Below are 17,858 nucleotides of genomic sequence, written 5' to 3' on the forward strand. Positions count from 1 at the left end.
TAGATTTAATGCTATTAGACCATATTGTGGGTGGCAGATACAATTTACGAATTCATAATGGCATGCCTCTCTTTATGTAGAAATGATCAGTTGAGCTTCACTCTATAATCTTTTATGTCCTTTTACATAACACTTCGTAAACATTTTCTCACTGGTGTTACATAAGTGGCGGTATTCTAGGGTGAAAGTGTATATATTGTTTCAGCGTTATAGGAATAGTTCACCCAAAAAGAAAATTCATCATTACAGAAGTTTTCACTTCTGCTCTGTATTAAGGCTGAATTATGTCCAGCATTCCTGCTTAAGAAAATCCTGATCCTGACACATTTCATGGAAGTACAAAATTGTAAAAACTGACACGTTTATAACCATCTACAATTGTTCACAGGCATCTTAAAAGTCCAGTGGGCTTTAAGATAAATCTAAAATTCTTACCTATATATGACATCATCTAAGGGACTGTGTCAGATTTTCCACGACTTTTGAAGAGTGTATGTGGCTTTCAATTATGAACTTTGTATTTTAGTATCTCATCAAGGCCCAGAAGTCTGGATTAGGGATTTCGAGAGGCAATTATGACACAAGGTACACTTTGCAAACAACATAAACGTCCTTCAACAGATATAACCCTTTTCTTAACTGTTGTTTTCTCAAAGTGAATTAGCTTTTTATAACCTTCCTGATGTAAAAACAGACCACACAAGAGACCAATTTCCTGAGATGAAATTAGCCTTCCAACAGAGATATGAAAAAACCAATTTAATTCAAACTTTCTCTCAGACAGCCTTTGACAAGCTGATGCTACTGGGAAACAGACAAGTCAGACTGCACTTCATCTACTACTTCCTGCCTATGAGGAAGTGAAGGGAAAGGCGGCCTGTGTGTGTTTGTTTCCCATTAAACAAAAATGACCCAATGTGAACTGAACATGACTTTGATTCCTCCTTCAATGCAAGTCTAAGTCTATTTATAATTGGCAGGCGAAATCGTTTTCTGAATGCTTAGAAAAGTAATAACTCTCTTAAACAGGCCAAACGATTTTCTAGTAATCAATGTTTATAGCACAAAAAATGTAGAACAAGTTATGAAGTTTAATACAATAAATTTAAAGGGTTAGGGGTTTGCTGAAATTTTTAACTTCAAGTGTAAGCAAGCCACGCTAATGATAAACTTACATAATGCACACAACAGGGCGACAGATTGCAATGCACAAAATATTTCACGAGTGAACGAGGCAGTCATAATGGAAATTTAAAGACGCTGATTCGCCCGGCGTTATGAATGTAGGCTGTGCTATTCATTGCCACTGTGATAACACACTAAACAGATGCTTAATTTCCCATTAACACCAAGGAATAGGATATGATGCCGTTATGAAATGGAGCTGTCCCAAGGCTGCCTCAGTTAGTAAACCAAAACCTTTGGTAGAGAAATATTGGTAGAGGCTGCTGGTGAAGACCAAAGAAAATACAGAATCTAAAGAGCTGCATGACCCATGCTTAAGACGGTCCAAAATCAACAATCACAGAGTGCCAAATGAGTATAAACTGGCTTTGGTGAGTAAATAAAATGTTACACACCAGTCTGCCATTAATTTTATTAGGAACATAATACAGTTTAAATAGAACTGTGCGAAAATAATCTGACACTTAAAGCTGATCTATGCTTCAGCAACAAACCTACGCCGTAAGCTCCGTGTACTGGCCAACACGTTGGTCTGCATTTATAGTTCTGCGTTGGTGTATGCATCGTTCTGCGAGTTGGCTACACAGCCTATTTTTCATTTCATTGTGTATTCAAAAGTGTTTATTAAATTATTGTAGCATTAAAAACAAGTTGAAAGTGAAACTCTTACCAGGTACTTTTTAATTTGATGACAAATTAGAAATGTTCCATTTACATAACTTGTTAAATATGATTATTAATGTACACAATACTGTCAAACATATGGTCAAATCATGGTACAGATCGGAAAGTTTGCGAATAGAATACAACACATATTATTTCACTAACATATCAAATTAATATCAAGTAAAAGCCCAGAAAAAAAGCTTCGAGTTTTTAAGCTGTAAATAGATTACTTTTGGTCGTGTTTTGCTTGTAACTTCATGAAACAAACAGAACATAAAAACAGCAGATGCTCCCAAATGAGACGATTGCTTTAAAGGTCCCGAGTCCAAATACAATGTGATATGATGCATAGATATTAAAATAATCTAGGTAAAATGTGACGCTCCTTCAGATATCATTGTTATCATCCTGGTCTCTGGTTACAAAGTGCACCAGTCAAAGCTTTTGTGGTCTGTGCAACGCACAGTTATATTTTTGAAGAGGTACACGTCAGGCTATGGTGTAGGTTCGACGCAGAAGTATAAATCGGCCTTTATGTACACTGATGTACACGCTTTGCTTGTGCAATCTATCAAATTGCATGTGCATGTCATGGCCGTATTGCGGGTGATTTACTGGGAAAAACTGTGCAAATAGCTACAAGTTCAACTCTGTTGGACACACCCTCCAAAAAGAGGCTTTTGTGTATGCCAAGTGCATGGACACGCTTGATAAATCACATTGCAGGTGAAATGTGATTCATTTGCATTGGCGCCGCCCTTTATTATGCACATTTGGAGGCACGTGCCTAAATTGCATAATCATTTCAGGGAAACTGAAATCTCCGCAAGTAGATCATCTCGGACCTTTTTTGTGTGTGCTATCAAGTTTGCACCTGTTTTTATACATGCAAACCTTTAGTTAATCAGGGCCTATACGGCCAAAATTATGTGGACATCTGGACCCATGTGCTTGTTGATTTACATTTCATTTTAAGATGAAGTAAACTCAGCAATGGAGGATGCCTTCCCTGTAACACACAGCGTTGAGATTGCCTGCAATGACAACAAGCTCAGTCCAGTGATGCTGTGACACCGCCCCAGACCATGACGGACCCTCCAACTCCAAATCAATCCCGCTCCAGAGTACAGGTCTCGGTGTAACACTCATTCCTTCGACGATAAACGCGAGTCCGACCATCACCGCTGGTGAGACAAAACCGCGACTCGTCAGTGAAGAGCACTTTTTGCCAGTCCTGTCTGGTCCAGTGAAGGTGGGTTTGTGCCCATAGGCGATGTTGTTGCCGGTGATGTCTGGTAAGGACCTGCCTTACAACAGGCCTACAAGCCCTCAGTCCAGCCTCTCTCAGCCTATTGCGGACAGTCTGAGCACTGATGGAGGGAATGTGTGTTCCTGGTGTAACTCGGGCAGTTGTTGTTGCCATCCTGTACCTGTCCCACAGGTGTGATATTCGGATGTACTGATCCTGTGCAGGTGTTGTTACACATGGTCTGCCACTGCAAGGACAATCAGCTGTCCTTCCTGTCTCCCTGTAGCGCTGTCTTAGGCGTCTCACAGTACGGACATTGCAATTTATTGCCCTGGCCACATCTGCAGTCCTCATGCCTCCATGCAACATGCCTAAGGCACGTTCACGCAGATGAGCAGCAACCCTGGGCATCTTTCATTTGGTGTTTTTCAGAGTTAGTAGAAAGCTCTCTTTAGTGTCCTAAGTTTTTATAACTGTGATCTTAATTGCCTACCGTCTGTAAGGTGTTAGTGTCATAACGACTGTTCCACAGGTGCATGTTCATTAATTGTTTATGGTTCATTGAGCAAGCATGGAAAACAATGTTTAAACCCTTTACAAAGATCTGTAAAGTTATTTGGATTTTTACAAAATTATCTTTAAAATACAGTGTCCTGAAAAAGTTTTTATGAGTTTTATGTAACTTTTTCAGTGTTTAAATACTTTCTTCTATTCCAGGTTAATATGAAGAGAACTAAGTAAGCCATGCGTAGGTTCATTTTCCCAAAAACTGTAAACACTGTCTCTCTGTGGCACTATAAAATTCCTCTGGTTTTTGAGACCCGCTTAGACCCGCCCCAACAACGTTACTCAACCAGTGGTGTGAGATGGGGGTGGGACTAACTGACTGTTTGAACAACAGAAAGTATTCAGAAAGCTGTTTTGAAAATGCAGAAATTACACACTTCAGTCTTAAAAACATATTAATTAATTAGGAATTAGTCCTCCCTTACAGCTTCCACTCTTCCATTAAGGCTGTGTGCATCTGCACCTTTTTAGACACAAGTAAGGCTGGGTAAAAACAAATATTTTCAGATTAACTGCAATCTTCATTTAAACAATCCATACATTGATTTTTTTAAATCACAATAAGACTGATCTTTAACTCATGTCAGAGGTGCTCATTACATCGATCGCAAGACAACCACTGGTTGATCTCATTAACAGGCCAAAAGGAAATGAGAGTAAAGAGAGAGAGCGTCCACACGCATAAATATTTCCTAATTTTGGTACTCGCGCACTGCTTTATAGATGTGGACTTTGAGAATGCGCGTTAAATGTAAACAGATCCTGTGACATCACACGGTGTGACGCTTCATTAAGCGGTACAGGAGAGACATGATCAGTAGAGGACAGTCGTGTTTCATTCTTTGAACCAACACCGATTGCTAATGGTTTAGTCAGTGAGTTCATTTCTCACATGGGACCACCTTAGCCATTTTTAAAAAATGCACAGCAAGTGATAATGATCAGCAATGGCAATAAACTATTGTTGACTTCATATCACTGACTATGAGTATAAATGTATGAAAGTGTCGCATGTTTTATTTTGATATATACTATTTCGTTAGGCTATACTAATTTTTCACCGGTCCTTTCTTGTGCCGAAGCCGATGCACGGCTTGTGCTTGGCCAGGAATATGTGAATCTATATCACAACCATAATGCAGCAGGCAGTGGCAAAGCACGTCAAATGTGGACAAGCCATTTTTATTGTGTGTACAAAAGATGCAGCAGGCGATCTGTCACTAACTAGACAGAGGGGCGTGAGCTCTTCCTCATGTCTTCATGCGCCACCTTGTCGAGTGATTTCACGTGATGGACTGTCTGATGGCGCACGAAAAAAACGAGCGTTTTCAAAGGCTGCATCTGTATGTGCGTGTGATCTGAGAGCGCTCGCAGTGATACGGATACACGCCTAAACTGTAAAATACATATAAAATAAAATCAATAAAATCTTGTTGAGGTATTCATGTAAACACAATCAATTATGTCTAAAGTGAACTTAAAACGCAGGACAAAAAAATATAACATTTTAGTATTTTCCGATGTGTATCAAAATATTGGACTTGGTGTAAATGCAGCCTAACAGACCTGCCTCTGTATTCCAAATTCATCCCAAAGGTGTTTAGTGGGGTTCAGGTCTGGACTATGTGCAGGCCAGTCAATTTCTTCCACACTAGACTCAGTAAACAATTTCTTCTGGACTTATTGCTTTGTGTTCCACTGGCATGTAGGCAAAATGCTAAATCTGGACCCTCTTCTGTGCACAACCGTTTGGACCATTCTGACTTCAGGTGAAGTGAAAACAAGTGTGTTTTAATCAACATACACCTCTTTTCTGTGACTGAGCCAAGTCAAACAGATGTAACAGCACCAGAACTGAGTAATTAGCCATCATTATGAAGTACACACACTGAGGCTAATTATGAATTATTAATGCTATTAGTGAACCATGCTGACTAATTCCACATGGCACTGTTTGTTTCTATATTTTAACTGAATGTTTCGGAGATGAGGCATGAGAACAGGTATTTACGAAGAGTCTTCACATTCCCGGGAAGCTTAGGAAGTCTTGGGAAAGCCGAGAGCTGTTTTGTATCCTGCTGTTTTCCTCACATTAGCACTGGGAAAGGCAGTCATATCCATTTAACAAAACCAAAGATACGCAGAGTGCTGCAGGCTTTGGATCCACTGCAGACGGTACGCTGCCTTAGATTTCTTCCGAGAAGTTCCTAAGAGATCGTAATAACAACTTGATGTGCGTTCAGGCCATTTTAGTAAAAAAAAAAAAAAAAAAAAAACTCTCTTTTTTCCATTCCAACAAAGACCAGCATCGTTTTTAGCACTTGTGCAATAAATTGAAGCAAAAAGGATGAGCATTAGGTGTGTTTAACTGATGTTGAAGTAATTACGATTAATATCTAGCCTATTTGTATTGGTTTCCCAAAGATAATTACGTCACTGTAGAGATGTTCATCTCGTAATCATTCCGACCTGAAACTGTAGCCTGCTGGAATGTGTTTAGATGCTATCTATAAACTCTCTCTGGGTGAACATAACGTGTGACAGACTCCCCATGTAAAAACTGTTTGCATTTGTATTTATTTAATCAGGGACAATACACATTAAGAAACATAATATCTAATGTAAAATGTGCCGGATTTAGCCAAGATTTTCATCTGTAGTCCCTGGGCGGTTTGATGTTAGAAAACAAAAGGAGAAAGAAGGAAAAGACTGTTGACCCGTATATGTGTGTGTGAAGGCAAAGTTGGGACAACTGGGGTGTGTCACTGAGGTATGACGGATATGTAGTAAAAAGTCTGGTTAGTCCAAGTCCAGGTTATATTGGTCCTAGCTTCAAAACACTAAATAGACCCACAACCCATCAACTATTTTTAAATAAAGTATTATGCACAGTATGCACACTGTGTGGGATACTGTGTCCCCAAATGCAAATGTGCTTGACTTGATCTTCCATTTCTAGTGAGACAAATGAACTAGCGGTTGACAGATTTCTAGGTTTTGCCAATTTATCAGCACCAATAGATGCTTTTAGAACTATTGGTTCCCTATTGATTCAGTTCACTCGACATTGCAGTGAAACGCTTTGGGGAATTCCTTTTCCACAACCTTGTTGAAGCCTTTGTATCATAACGGCAATCTTATAATTGGCAATGGTGTTTGAGCCCCGCCCTCTTAGGCACACATTTGCCCTATATAAGTGGGCGCTCAATCACCATTTCTTCAAAATGTTCTTCCTTCTAGCCTGACATCGTCTCGTCTTGACTACGACTATCATCTCGTCTTGAACAGCCCTCTCTTCGCCGTCAACGGACACCTTCCAGCGGACAGTATGTCCCTGCAGATGCATCAGGACATTCTTTGTCTGACTCTCAGCGCCCGCAGCGAAAGATTCACCCGCCCCCTCTAGTGTTCAGGTGAAGAGTTTCTCCGCCTCACCGCCGGCATCGGGTTTCTCGCCTCAGCGAGACATCTACCCACTTCCCGCAGCATTCTGGCAGGAGCTTTAATATTTCGTCCAAGTGACATAAAACACTCATTTAAAGAGCCACTTGTGTGTACGCGTCTTTTTAAAGATGTCGTATCGCAAATGTTCCTGTGAGCGACACATCGCTCTGTCAGATCAACATGAGAGCTGTGTTCGCTGCCTGGACCGCACCCATGCCGAAGCAGCTCTCATGGGGACAGACTGCCCTCACTTTTAGGACATGAGTCTCAAGACATTCCGCTCTAGGGTCGCTCTCATTCTGAGGGATGATTCCGCCTCCCGCGCCCTCCCAACAGCTTCCTCTGTGTTAAGTCTCGAGGGACCACATGAGGAAGCACGGCGGGGCCTCAAGGCAGAGATGGAAGAATCCGAGTAGGATCTTGCGCCGGCACAAGACCCACGAGTCCCTCGATCTTCCCACGCAGCGTGCTCGCCAGTGCAGTATGCACATAATGACCTCCGGCCCTCTATGGATGAGCACGGTGTTGTCGTATTTGGCGTGTCTGACAGAGATAATGATGCTGTGTCTCTTGCAGCTTCGGACATGGGAGAATGGTCCATGGAGGATGTTTCAGCCCCTACTCCCAGCGAGGGTGAGGAACGCACAGGCGTTGTTACTCTGCGTCATTGTGCGGGTGGTAGTGGAGCTCGGCCTTGAGTTGTCGCCTTCTGTCAAGCCAGAAAATTCTCATTTGAATGAATGATTCCTGCACACCGTCCGCCGTCAAAAGACTGGTTTGGAAAGCAGTGTCATTCTTCCCCGAGGTTCATACAGAGCTTACTGAGACCTGACGCGCACCCTACTCTGTGCGCACCCAGATCGGAGGGACTGCCGTCCTCAGGCACATTTTAGTGTCTTTGTTAGAGCCTGACCGATATCGGATTTTTGAGACTGATACTGATTTTAGAGGGGGATAATTCACAGATTACCGATATGGTGGCCGATATAGTTAATTATTGAGCTGGAATGACACAAACTTTTCTATGTGGATTGTGCACTGATTCTGCTCCGATATGTCATGGCTGTGGCTCAGGTAGTAGAGCGGGTTGTCCACTAATCGCAGGGTTAGTGGTTCGATTCCTGGCCCACATGACTCCACATACCGAAGTGTCCTTGGGCAAGACACTGAACCCCAAGTTGCTCCCAATGGCAGGCTAGCGCCTTGCATGGCAGCTCTGCTTTCATTGATGTGTGAGTGTGTGTGTGTGAATGGGTGAATGAGACGCAGTGTAAAGCGCTTTGTAGAACTGCTAAGGCTAAATAAAGGTGCTATATTAGTGCAGATCATTTACCATATATATATATATATATTAGAACAGTCAAAATTAACGTGTTACCGCATGCGATTAATGAAAATTTAACATGTAAAAAATCTGTATTGCGATTAACGCATTTACCAGTAATACAGCATAAACACTGATGTGAAGTGCGTAATCTTTGTAATGTGTCCGCCCGGAATCATTACACTGACGCACACACCACAGCACCAGAGCCCTTCTGCCAAGTTGAGCCTACAAGCTTAGCATAAAATAGCATAAAGCGGCAGCCCCATAGACATTTTATGGGCGGAACTGTCTTAATACGCTAGTTGACCATTATGCTCTCTCCTATGATAGAGGAGATTTGTTATCTCAGTAAATAAATGAATCTCTGACAGTGCTTCCCTGTCAGTGAAAAAATTATGGAGAAGGACCTCTTAACACTATTTCATGTACAAAACAAGCCCAGATAGAAATCAAGTATTTTTCAGCCTATGTAAGGCACGTTTTAATTACCACAGAAGCACACCAAATCTTAACTATCACCAAAACACAGAATGAGACGTTTTTGTTTGCAAGCGCTTTTCATGGTGAGTTCAAGGCAGCACTCGACGCTGGTGTTGCCGCTTTGACGCGAATCATGAACCCAACTTTACGATTGCTGTAACAAAGATGATAGCCATAGTCTACTGGCAAATTAATATTGTGAAGGATGACTGTTTAAGGAATTTAATACCCATTGCAATGAATATGCAACCTATGTGGTGACTACTATTTTCAATTAGTCAAACTCCCACTTAGACTTTGGGAAACGTTTAATGTTACTTGAATTGGTGATATTTTAGTGCATTGTCTTTATATTGTGGAAGGCTTTGTTTGGAAAATGTTAATAAAGCATTATATTGCAGCATATTTTTTTTTCCCCCCTAAAATGGAAATAAATGAATTTTGACAAGAAATTAAGTATATACATTTGTGCTCAAAAGTTTGCATACCCAGAAATTGTGAAATTTTGGCATTGATTTTGAAAAATATGACTGATCATGCAAAAAAACTGTCTTTTATTTAAGGATAGTGATCATATGATCCATTTATTATCACATAGTTGTTTGGCTCCTTTTTAAATCATAATGATAACAGAAATCACCCAAATGACCCTGATCAAAAGTTTACATACCCTTGAATGTTTGGCCTTGTTACAGACACACAAGGTGACACACACAGGTTTAAATGGCAATTAAAGGATAATGTTTAAATTGCAATTAGTGTCTGTGTATAAATAGTCAATGAGTTTGTTAGCTCTCACGTGGATGCACTGAGCAGGCTAGATACTGAGCCATGGGGAGCAGAAAAGAACTGTCAAAAGACCTGCGTAACAAGGTAATGGAACTTTATAAAGATGGAAAAGGATATAAAAAGATATCCAAAGCCTTGAAAATGCCAGTCAGTACTGTTCAATCACTTATTAAGAAGTGGAAAATTCAGGGATCTCTTGATACCAAGCCAAGGTCAGGTAGACCAAGAAAGATTTCAGCCACAACTGCCAGAAGAATTGTTCAGGATACAAAGAAAAACCCACAGGTAACCTCAGGAGAAATACAGGCTGCTCTGGAAAAAGACGGTGTGGTTGTTTCAAGGAGCACAATACGACGATACTTGAACAAAAATGAGCTGCATGGTCGAGTTGCCAGAAAGAAGCCTTTACTGCGCCAATGCCACAAAAAAGCCCGGTTACAATATGCCCGACAACACCTTGACACACCTCACAGCTTCTGGCACACTGTAATTTGGAGTGACGAGACCAAAATAGAGCTTTATGGCCACAACCATAAGCGCTATGTTTGGAGAGGGGTCAACAAGTCCTATAGTGAAAAGAATACCATCCCCACTGTGAAGCATGGTGGTGGTTCACTGATGTTTTGGGGGTGTGTGAGCTCTAAAGGCACGGGGAATCTTGTGAAAATTGATGGCAAGATGAATGCAGCATGTTATCAGAAAATACTGGCAGACAATTTGCATTCTTCTGCACGAAAGCTGTGCATAGGACGCTCTTGGACTTGCCAGCACGACAATGACCCTAAGCACAAGGCCAAGTTGACCCTCCAGTGGTTACAGCAGAAAAAGGTGAAGGTTCTGGAGTGGCCATCACAGTCTCCTGACCTTAATATCATCGAGCCACTCTGGGGAGATCTCAAACGTATGGTTCATGCAAGATGACCAAAGACTTTGCATGACCTGCATGACCTGGAGAAATTTTGCCAAGACGAATGGGCAGCTATACCACCTGCAAGAATTTGGGGCCTCATAGACAACTATTACAAAAGACTGCACACTGTCATTGATGCTAAAGGGGGCAATACACAGTATTAAGAACTAAGGGTATGAAGACTTTTGAACAGGGGTCATTTCATTTTTTGCCATGTTTTGTTTTATGATTGTGCCATTCTGTTATAACCTACAGTTGAATATGAATCCCATAAGAAATAAAAGAAATGTGTTTTGCCTGCTCACCCATGTTTTCTTTAAAAATGGTACATATATTATCAATTCTCCAAGGGTATGCAAACTTTTGAGCACAACTGTATAGTGTCAAATTTCAGCACTTTTAAAATCTGATTAATCGCAATTATACATTTAATCAACTGACAGCACTAATATATCCATACAGTGTATATATATATATATATATATATATATATATATATATATATATATATATATATATATATATATGTGCATTATATATATTTTGAACACCTGTCAACCTTCTGTCTGTCAGCATAGGCCATTGAAAAACCCAAATTGGTCAACCACTGCTGCATTCTTTTACATTTAGAACATAGAAGCCATTATAAGGTATATACAGTATATAGTGTGTACTACTAATACTACACTACAGTACATAACAATCAACTCTCGCTTTAGCGTTGTCAGCCTTCTCTGACCACCCTGCTGTGCGGACGGCTTTTGATGACATCACATGATCAGTGTGATACACTGGCACAGACAGCTGGCATTCGACTGGCGCCACCCTGCTCAACACATCTGTTTAGAAAAGCTCTGATCTCTCTCTCTCTCTCTCTCTCTCTCTCTCTCACAAACACACACACATACATACATACACACACACACACACACACACACACAACAGTAAGAATCTCTACCACACAAACATGATGACCAAACCTCGGTTTAATATGTAGCTAAAGATTTATTTGAGCTCTAAGCATACACAAAAACACAAACAGCTGCTTAAGACAACACTGGCAACTCTATTCAAACTTAGTATAGGAACTCCGCTACACCCTAACCTGGAAATGGCAATACACAGTACACACGTGTAATTGCATACACAATTAAACTGCACACATTTTGAGAGAGCCAACAGTATACATCCACATACTCTCTCTTACTCTCTCTGATTCTGAAAAGAACAACAACAGCAGTCACTCACCAGTCGCAGTGTCAGCCACCTTCCTCAAGGATGATGTGATGGCATCTCCAGGAACACGTGGACTTTCCACAAATTTAGGCTTTCTAATGGGTCCTTTAAAACAGAAACACAGAAATACAGAACTATATAATGAACCAAAATGTAAGATCCAAAGTAAACACTTCTAAAAGAAAGCAGCAAAAGTGTGTGACTTCTGTTGGCAGCACACACACTCTTGCTGCACATGCTGGCTGCTGCAACAATCTCAGCAGGTCTGGGAATGTAAACTACAGCAGGAAACCAGCGCAATTTGCCTCTTAGCAAATCAGACGGGTGTGAGATTGTTTTCTGATACTGTGTGTGTTTCTTCACCAAATCTTGCTCTCCACCTCTAATGTTTTTATCCACATGTGCACACAGACAGATCAATGAATAAAAATATACCAAGTCATCATTAAACAGCGTTCAGAACCCATTTTATCTAAAATAAATCTGAAAAGGGTGCTTGGTGATATTGTCAGCCGAAAAATGAATTAGTAAAATATTGACCTTTTTTTTCCCCTTTAACCCTTTAAGCTCGGATTGGCCTGCCGAGAAAAAAAGAAAATCAAAATATGAATAACTTCAGTCCTGACCAACACAAAATAGGTATCGTTTGAAAGCTTAGACGCTCTACTTTACAATTCATGTAGGCATTATGACCAAAACTGAACAAGTGCTTTGAAATTTGCAGACAAATCAGAAGTGTCCCATTATGATAATTTATTAATCATTTTGTACTGTACATATTATTGTAATCAGTAAAAACATCAAACTGATCAAATAGCCATGTGTCATATATCATTGGAAAGCTCTCAAAGAACAGACTACAACCAGCCTATTTGTTTTACTCACAGACAAAAACATTGTGAATAATAGCTAAGTATATGTCTTTGTATATGTCAACAGGTGTTGCTTATAAGCCGCATTTTCGCTTATAACTTCACAAGAAAAAAAACATAACATAAAATATCACATACCATTACTTAGTGAAGGGGATTCCCGTTAAAACGAGCCCACACAAAACGTAATAGGATGCATAGACCATTAGATAATCCACACGAAGCACAATATGCTATCTAGCTAAAAACATGTTAGCTTTCCTGGATCAGATGACTTCATCGGTAATTATGTAGTACGTTTTCCAGCATCATGGAACGCTAAACCAATAGTTTTAGGATTCAGATAGATGCAACCAGAGGTGGAAGTCATCCAAATATGGGCAGAGAGGATTGTTCACTGTAATTACATGTGGCCACGAGGAGATGACGCCAAGTACATGACACAGACTAAATGATGACTCAAATGACACAGAATGGAACTGAATGAGATCTCATTAATCATGCCTACATGCTTTGGAGAGAGAGCATACCTTTCATTGTTGTATTTTCATGTGTAATTACAGTACCTCTTATGTACAATTATTATGTTTTATTTGTTTGGAGAGGTTTTTGGACACTTGGAGATGTTTTTAAACACTAGGATAAATAATTGTACTTAATATAAACTGAGAACTTTTGATTACTTTGTCGTATCAACACAAAATATTGCTCAGTTACAGGTGACATGATTAGAAACAAAACAAAAGTTTTTCTGAGCTACCTTATTTATACTCCGAGATATATAATCTCAGATCAGAAAAAAGTAGATTTTTGGCTCAAGCTTTTTTGTGATTTTTCAGCAGTTTCTTAGGCTGAGAGTCTCATAATTTATCATAATCTATATCATCAAAAAAAAAATAAATAAAAAAAAATGACCCTCTTTGGTTTTTATTTAGAGTAATTAGCCTTTAATTTTGGGCATGCCACCGAAACAGGAAATCTTTAAAAAACCCTTCAGAGCTTAAAGGGACAATGTAATGTGCAACAAATAATCATACTCAATAAGAACAGGAATGTGCATTAAGAAAGTAAATACAGTCAATTTTGAGTTTGGTTCATTTGGTTGCTGTAAAAATGGTTTTCCAAACTCGGGTGTGCACGAGAATATTGGGAACTTAAAGAGTCAAAATTTAAGCTTGGACCTGGCATTCAAACTAAGGTGAGGGGCCGTTCATACAGGATTAGCTCTTGCATTTCTCTGCACTATTTTTAAATTGTTGGTCTATGTAAACACAGATGGACGTCTCTGATCTTTGCATCATGTCGCAGTGTTTTTAAGTGTCAAGTGACTCCAGTGGCTGCACTGCATCTAGCTGTTTGAATGCAAGAAAGCATCCTGTCTACACCCTAAGAAATGAATGGAATGCTCTTCACATTTATGCAGGTTATGCCATCCTGAAGGGGCAAATTCCTCTTTGTTGAGCTGTCCTGCCCCCCAGAGCTTCTAAAATAAAGAGAGCGCTCTTCAAATACTCCTAGACCTCCATAAAGCTTGTAGTTTTAAGTACACTCCTCTGTTTACCTGGAAACCCCTACTGAGATGAAAGACTGCGACAGCCTGTGGAAGATCTGACCAAATAAAGTCATGGAGGAACGTACAGCCACGAGCAACAGGAGCCCATAAATCTACCAGAGAGATTCATCAGGCTGACTTTAAATCTGCTATAGATTCTTCAGAGGCACACAGTTATATGACTTTGACCTCCAGGGAGAAAATGCTGCACTCCGATATGAGAAATTAGATGGTGATGTGTGTACAGACAGTCATACAGGTCACATAAAACTGTCCTTTACTCGTGAAGTGATGATACAAGTTAACATCAAATCAAAATGGACCCTATATGCTTTCTAAATGCACAATCTTGGTCTTACTGTGCATGATTTAATCAGTCTGATCTCATAAAAATTACATGGCAGTAGCAACACTTTTGCAAAATGATATTATGTGGTTCTCACACAAATCACAGCAGTTCCAGGGTGAAATTTCCACTGTGTGATGCTAAAAGCTAGTTAAATTCTAAATTTCTTAAACTTAATACTAACCGATAGTGTCATAAAAGCAAATGTAAGATGAAAAACGGCATCGCTGAAGCAACCACATCCTTCTGTGGTGCTTATATGACACGTGTGAAAATCTGATATTTTACTCGTGTTTTGTTTAAAAGTGAATGAGTCACTGTTCTTGTAGCGCCTCTAGTGTTCATTTCACCAATACGTACAACAAGCGACGTATAAATCATCTAGCAAAAATGTAGGTATATTAACATGATTTTATGAGATAAAGTTGGATTTATTGGTGCATGTTATTCCAAAGAAAAAATGTAATCAAACATTTCTCAGCAATTAATTTTGAAACTAAATTATCTGAGCTATGCTCTCCGTATTAATTGTAAGGCTCTATACCAAGGGTCTTCAACATGGGATCCGCAACACCGTTTGGTACCGCAGGGGATCCGCAAAATATTGTTTGATCCACCTTTGGCATTTGTAATAATCGCTCACTCGCACACGAGTGATAACGAGAGAGAGGAGTATGAATTATAGTCTATTGACATATTGCAGTCCTTCACAGCTGCATGACAAATATTAAAGTGCGTCAAAACAGCGCTAGTCAGCAGAAGCACGCAGCCCGGACAAACCATTCATGCAACTACTGCTCATCATGAGCCACTCAAAGTGAGACGCACATCAGGTTTAGCAGCGCTGCAGTGGAGGGTCGCGTGAGTAAACGTGTCTGCTTTGCGTTGGTCGTGCTGTGCGTTTGAGCAGATGACAGCCTATAGTTCCTTTTATTATAACTTGCTTTTTGCTTTCAGAACAATACCTACACCTACTTGCCTAGTGTAAATAAATAGTTACCGTTGAGATTATCAAGATGGCACACACCGTCCTTAATGTTCCACACACACAAATTTTCACTCAATGAAATGAACAGTAATTTTGAAATATATGTATAAAATTGACCACTCATATGAGATGAAGACTCCATTTCAGTAACATTATAAAAGTTGTTTTATTCTGCATGGACAGGGTCTGTCTGTCTGATTGTCTGTCTGTTATTTTCTTTCTATTTGGAGGAGGTTTGGCACAGGGATTAACAAGGAAAATAAAACATTTCACTTCATGTCAAAAATGTTGCAGACCCTGCTGAAACGACCAGCTAAAACCAGCCTAAGCTGGCTGGTTGTTTTAACTGGTCGCACAGCCTTGCCAGGGTGGTCAGTTAGCTGGTTTTAGAGGGGTTTTGAACACTTTATAGCTGGTCAGGCAGGGAGCCCAGCTAGCCTCCCAGCTTGAACCAGCTTGGCCAGGCTGGGAGACAGGCTAAGATCACCCTGACCAGCTAAGACTAGCCTGACCAGCTAAGATCAGCATGATCAGCTAAAAAAAGTATTCAAAACCCCTTTAAAACCAGCATGACCGGGGGGCCTGGGTAGCTCAGCGAGTAAAAAGACGCTGACTACCACCCCTGGAGTCGCAAGTTCGAATCCAGGGCATGCTTGAGTGACTCCAGCCAGGTCTCCTAAGCAACCAAATTGGCCCGGTTGCTAGAGAGGGTAGAGTCACATGGGGTAACCTCCATGTGGTCACTATATTGTGTGGTTTTCGCTCTCGATGGGGCACGTGGTGAGTTGTGCGTGGATGCCGCGGAGAATAGCGTGAAGCCTCCACACGTGCTATGTCTCCGCGATAACGTGCTCAACAAGACACATGATAAGATGCACGGATTGACGGTGTCAGACGCGGAGGCAACTGAGATTCATCCTCCGCCACCCGGATGAGGCGAGTCACTACGCCACCACGAGGGTGCATTGGGAATTGGGCATTCCAAATTGGGGAGAAAGAAGAAAGAAAAAAAAAAACAGCATGACCAGCATGACCAACTATAACCAGGCTGGGCGACCAGCTAAAACCAGCCAATGAGCATATGCTGGTTTTTGTCTTTTCAGCAGGGCAGCATTTAATGATTATTTCAATGGCTTTGCATCATGCAAGTAAACATCATGAAGTATGTACATACAATAATATGGTAGTCTACATACACGTTTTTTACAGGCATTAAACACAACACTCAATTTTATACAATAATTAATAATTTAATTAATAATTTTCTTTATTTATCACATTATACATTTGCACATATACAGTGAAATTCTTCTTTTTTTCACATATCCCAGCTAGGCTGGGGTCAGAGTGCAGGGTCAGCCATGATACGGCGCCCCTGGAGCAGATAGGGTCAAGGGCCTTGCTCAAGGGCCCAACAGTGGCATCTTGGTGGTGCTGGGGCTTGAACCCCTGACCTTCTGATCAGTAACCCAGAGCCTTAACCACTGAGCTACCACTGCCCAATATGTAATGGGGGTCCCGGCTCCATCTCTCTACCCACCAAGGGGTCCTTGACTTGAAAATGGTTGAAGACCCCTGCTCTATACTCATACTGTATGTCAGCCATTGACTCATTTGTGTCTATTTTTACTTCTAAGAAAGTTGATACTTAAATGAAACATCACTGAGAACAGCTAAATGAAGTCTTCTGAGGCTTGAAAGAGCAACTAATGAGTAATTATACAAATTAATAATAAAAAATGATGCATTTAAAGTATCTTGCCCAATAAACACTGAAAACTGTAATCATTGCCATGGCTTCCATTATGCTCAATTAAATATTATGCTGTATGATATATAATGGTGCTCTATGATGCATTAACTACAGCAATGATAATAATTTATATATATATAAATCTTCTGATCTGAAGTTCATGTCTGCAAATTCTAGGCAATGTGTGACTACTTTGAAGGTGCTAAAATATAACAGTTTTGATTTATTTTGGATTTTATTTAGTCACAACATAATTCCCATTGTTCCATTTATGTTATTCTATAGTTTTGATGACTTTACTATTATTCTAAAATGTAAAAAAAAAAAAAAAATATATATATATATATATATATATATATATATATATATATATATAATAAAGGAGTGTAAGTGTTTAAAGACCTTTGACCGGTAGTGTATGTATATATATAGTGTGTGTGTGTGTGTGTGTTTGTGCTATATTTAATATTAAATTCTTGTTGATATGCTACAAT

General features: G+C 40.1%; 1 protein-coding gene across 1 annotated transcript in view; it reads right to left on the bottom strand.

Moving 5' to 3' along the window:
* Positions 1 to 17,858, bottom strand: part of LOC127447536 (protein TANC1-like) — a 257,213-nt gene that overhangs the window by 145,781 nt on the left and 93,574 nt on the right. Inside the window, exon 4 of the mRNA XM_051709485.1 lies at positions 11,866 to 11,958. Coding sequence (XP_051565445.1) covers positions 11,866 to 11,958 — 93 coding nt within the window. The remainder of the gene's footprint in view (positions 1 to 11,865; positions 11,959 to 17,858) is intronic.

This window comes from Myxocyprinus asiaticus, chromosome 10 (assembly GCF_019703515.2).
Source record: "Myxocyprinus asiaticus isolate MX2 ecotype Aquarium Trade chromosome 10, UBuf_Myxa_2, whole genome shotgun sequence".
Taxonomy (NCBI): Eukaryota; Metazoa; Chordata; class Actinopteri; order Cypriniformes; family Catostomidae; genus Myxocyprinus; species Myxocyprinus asiaticus.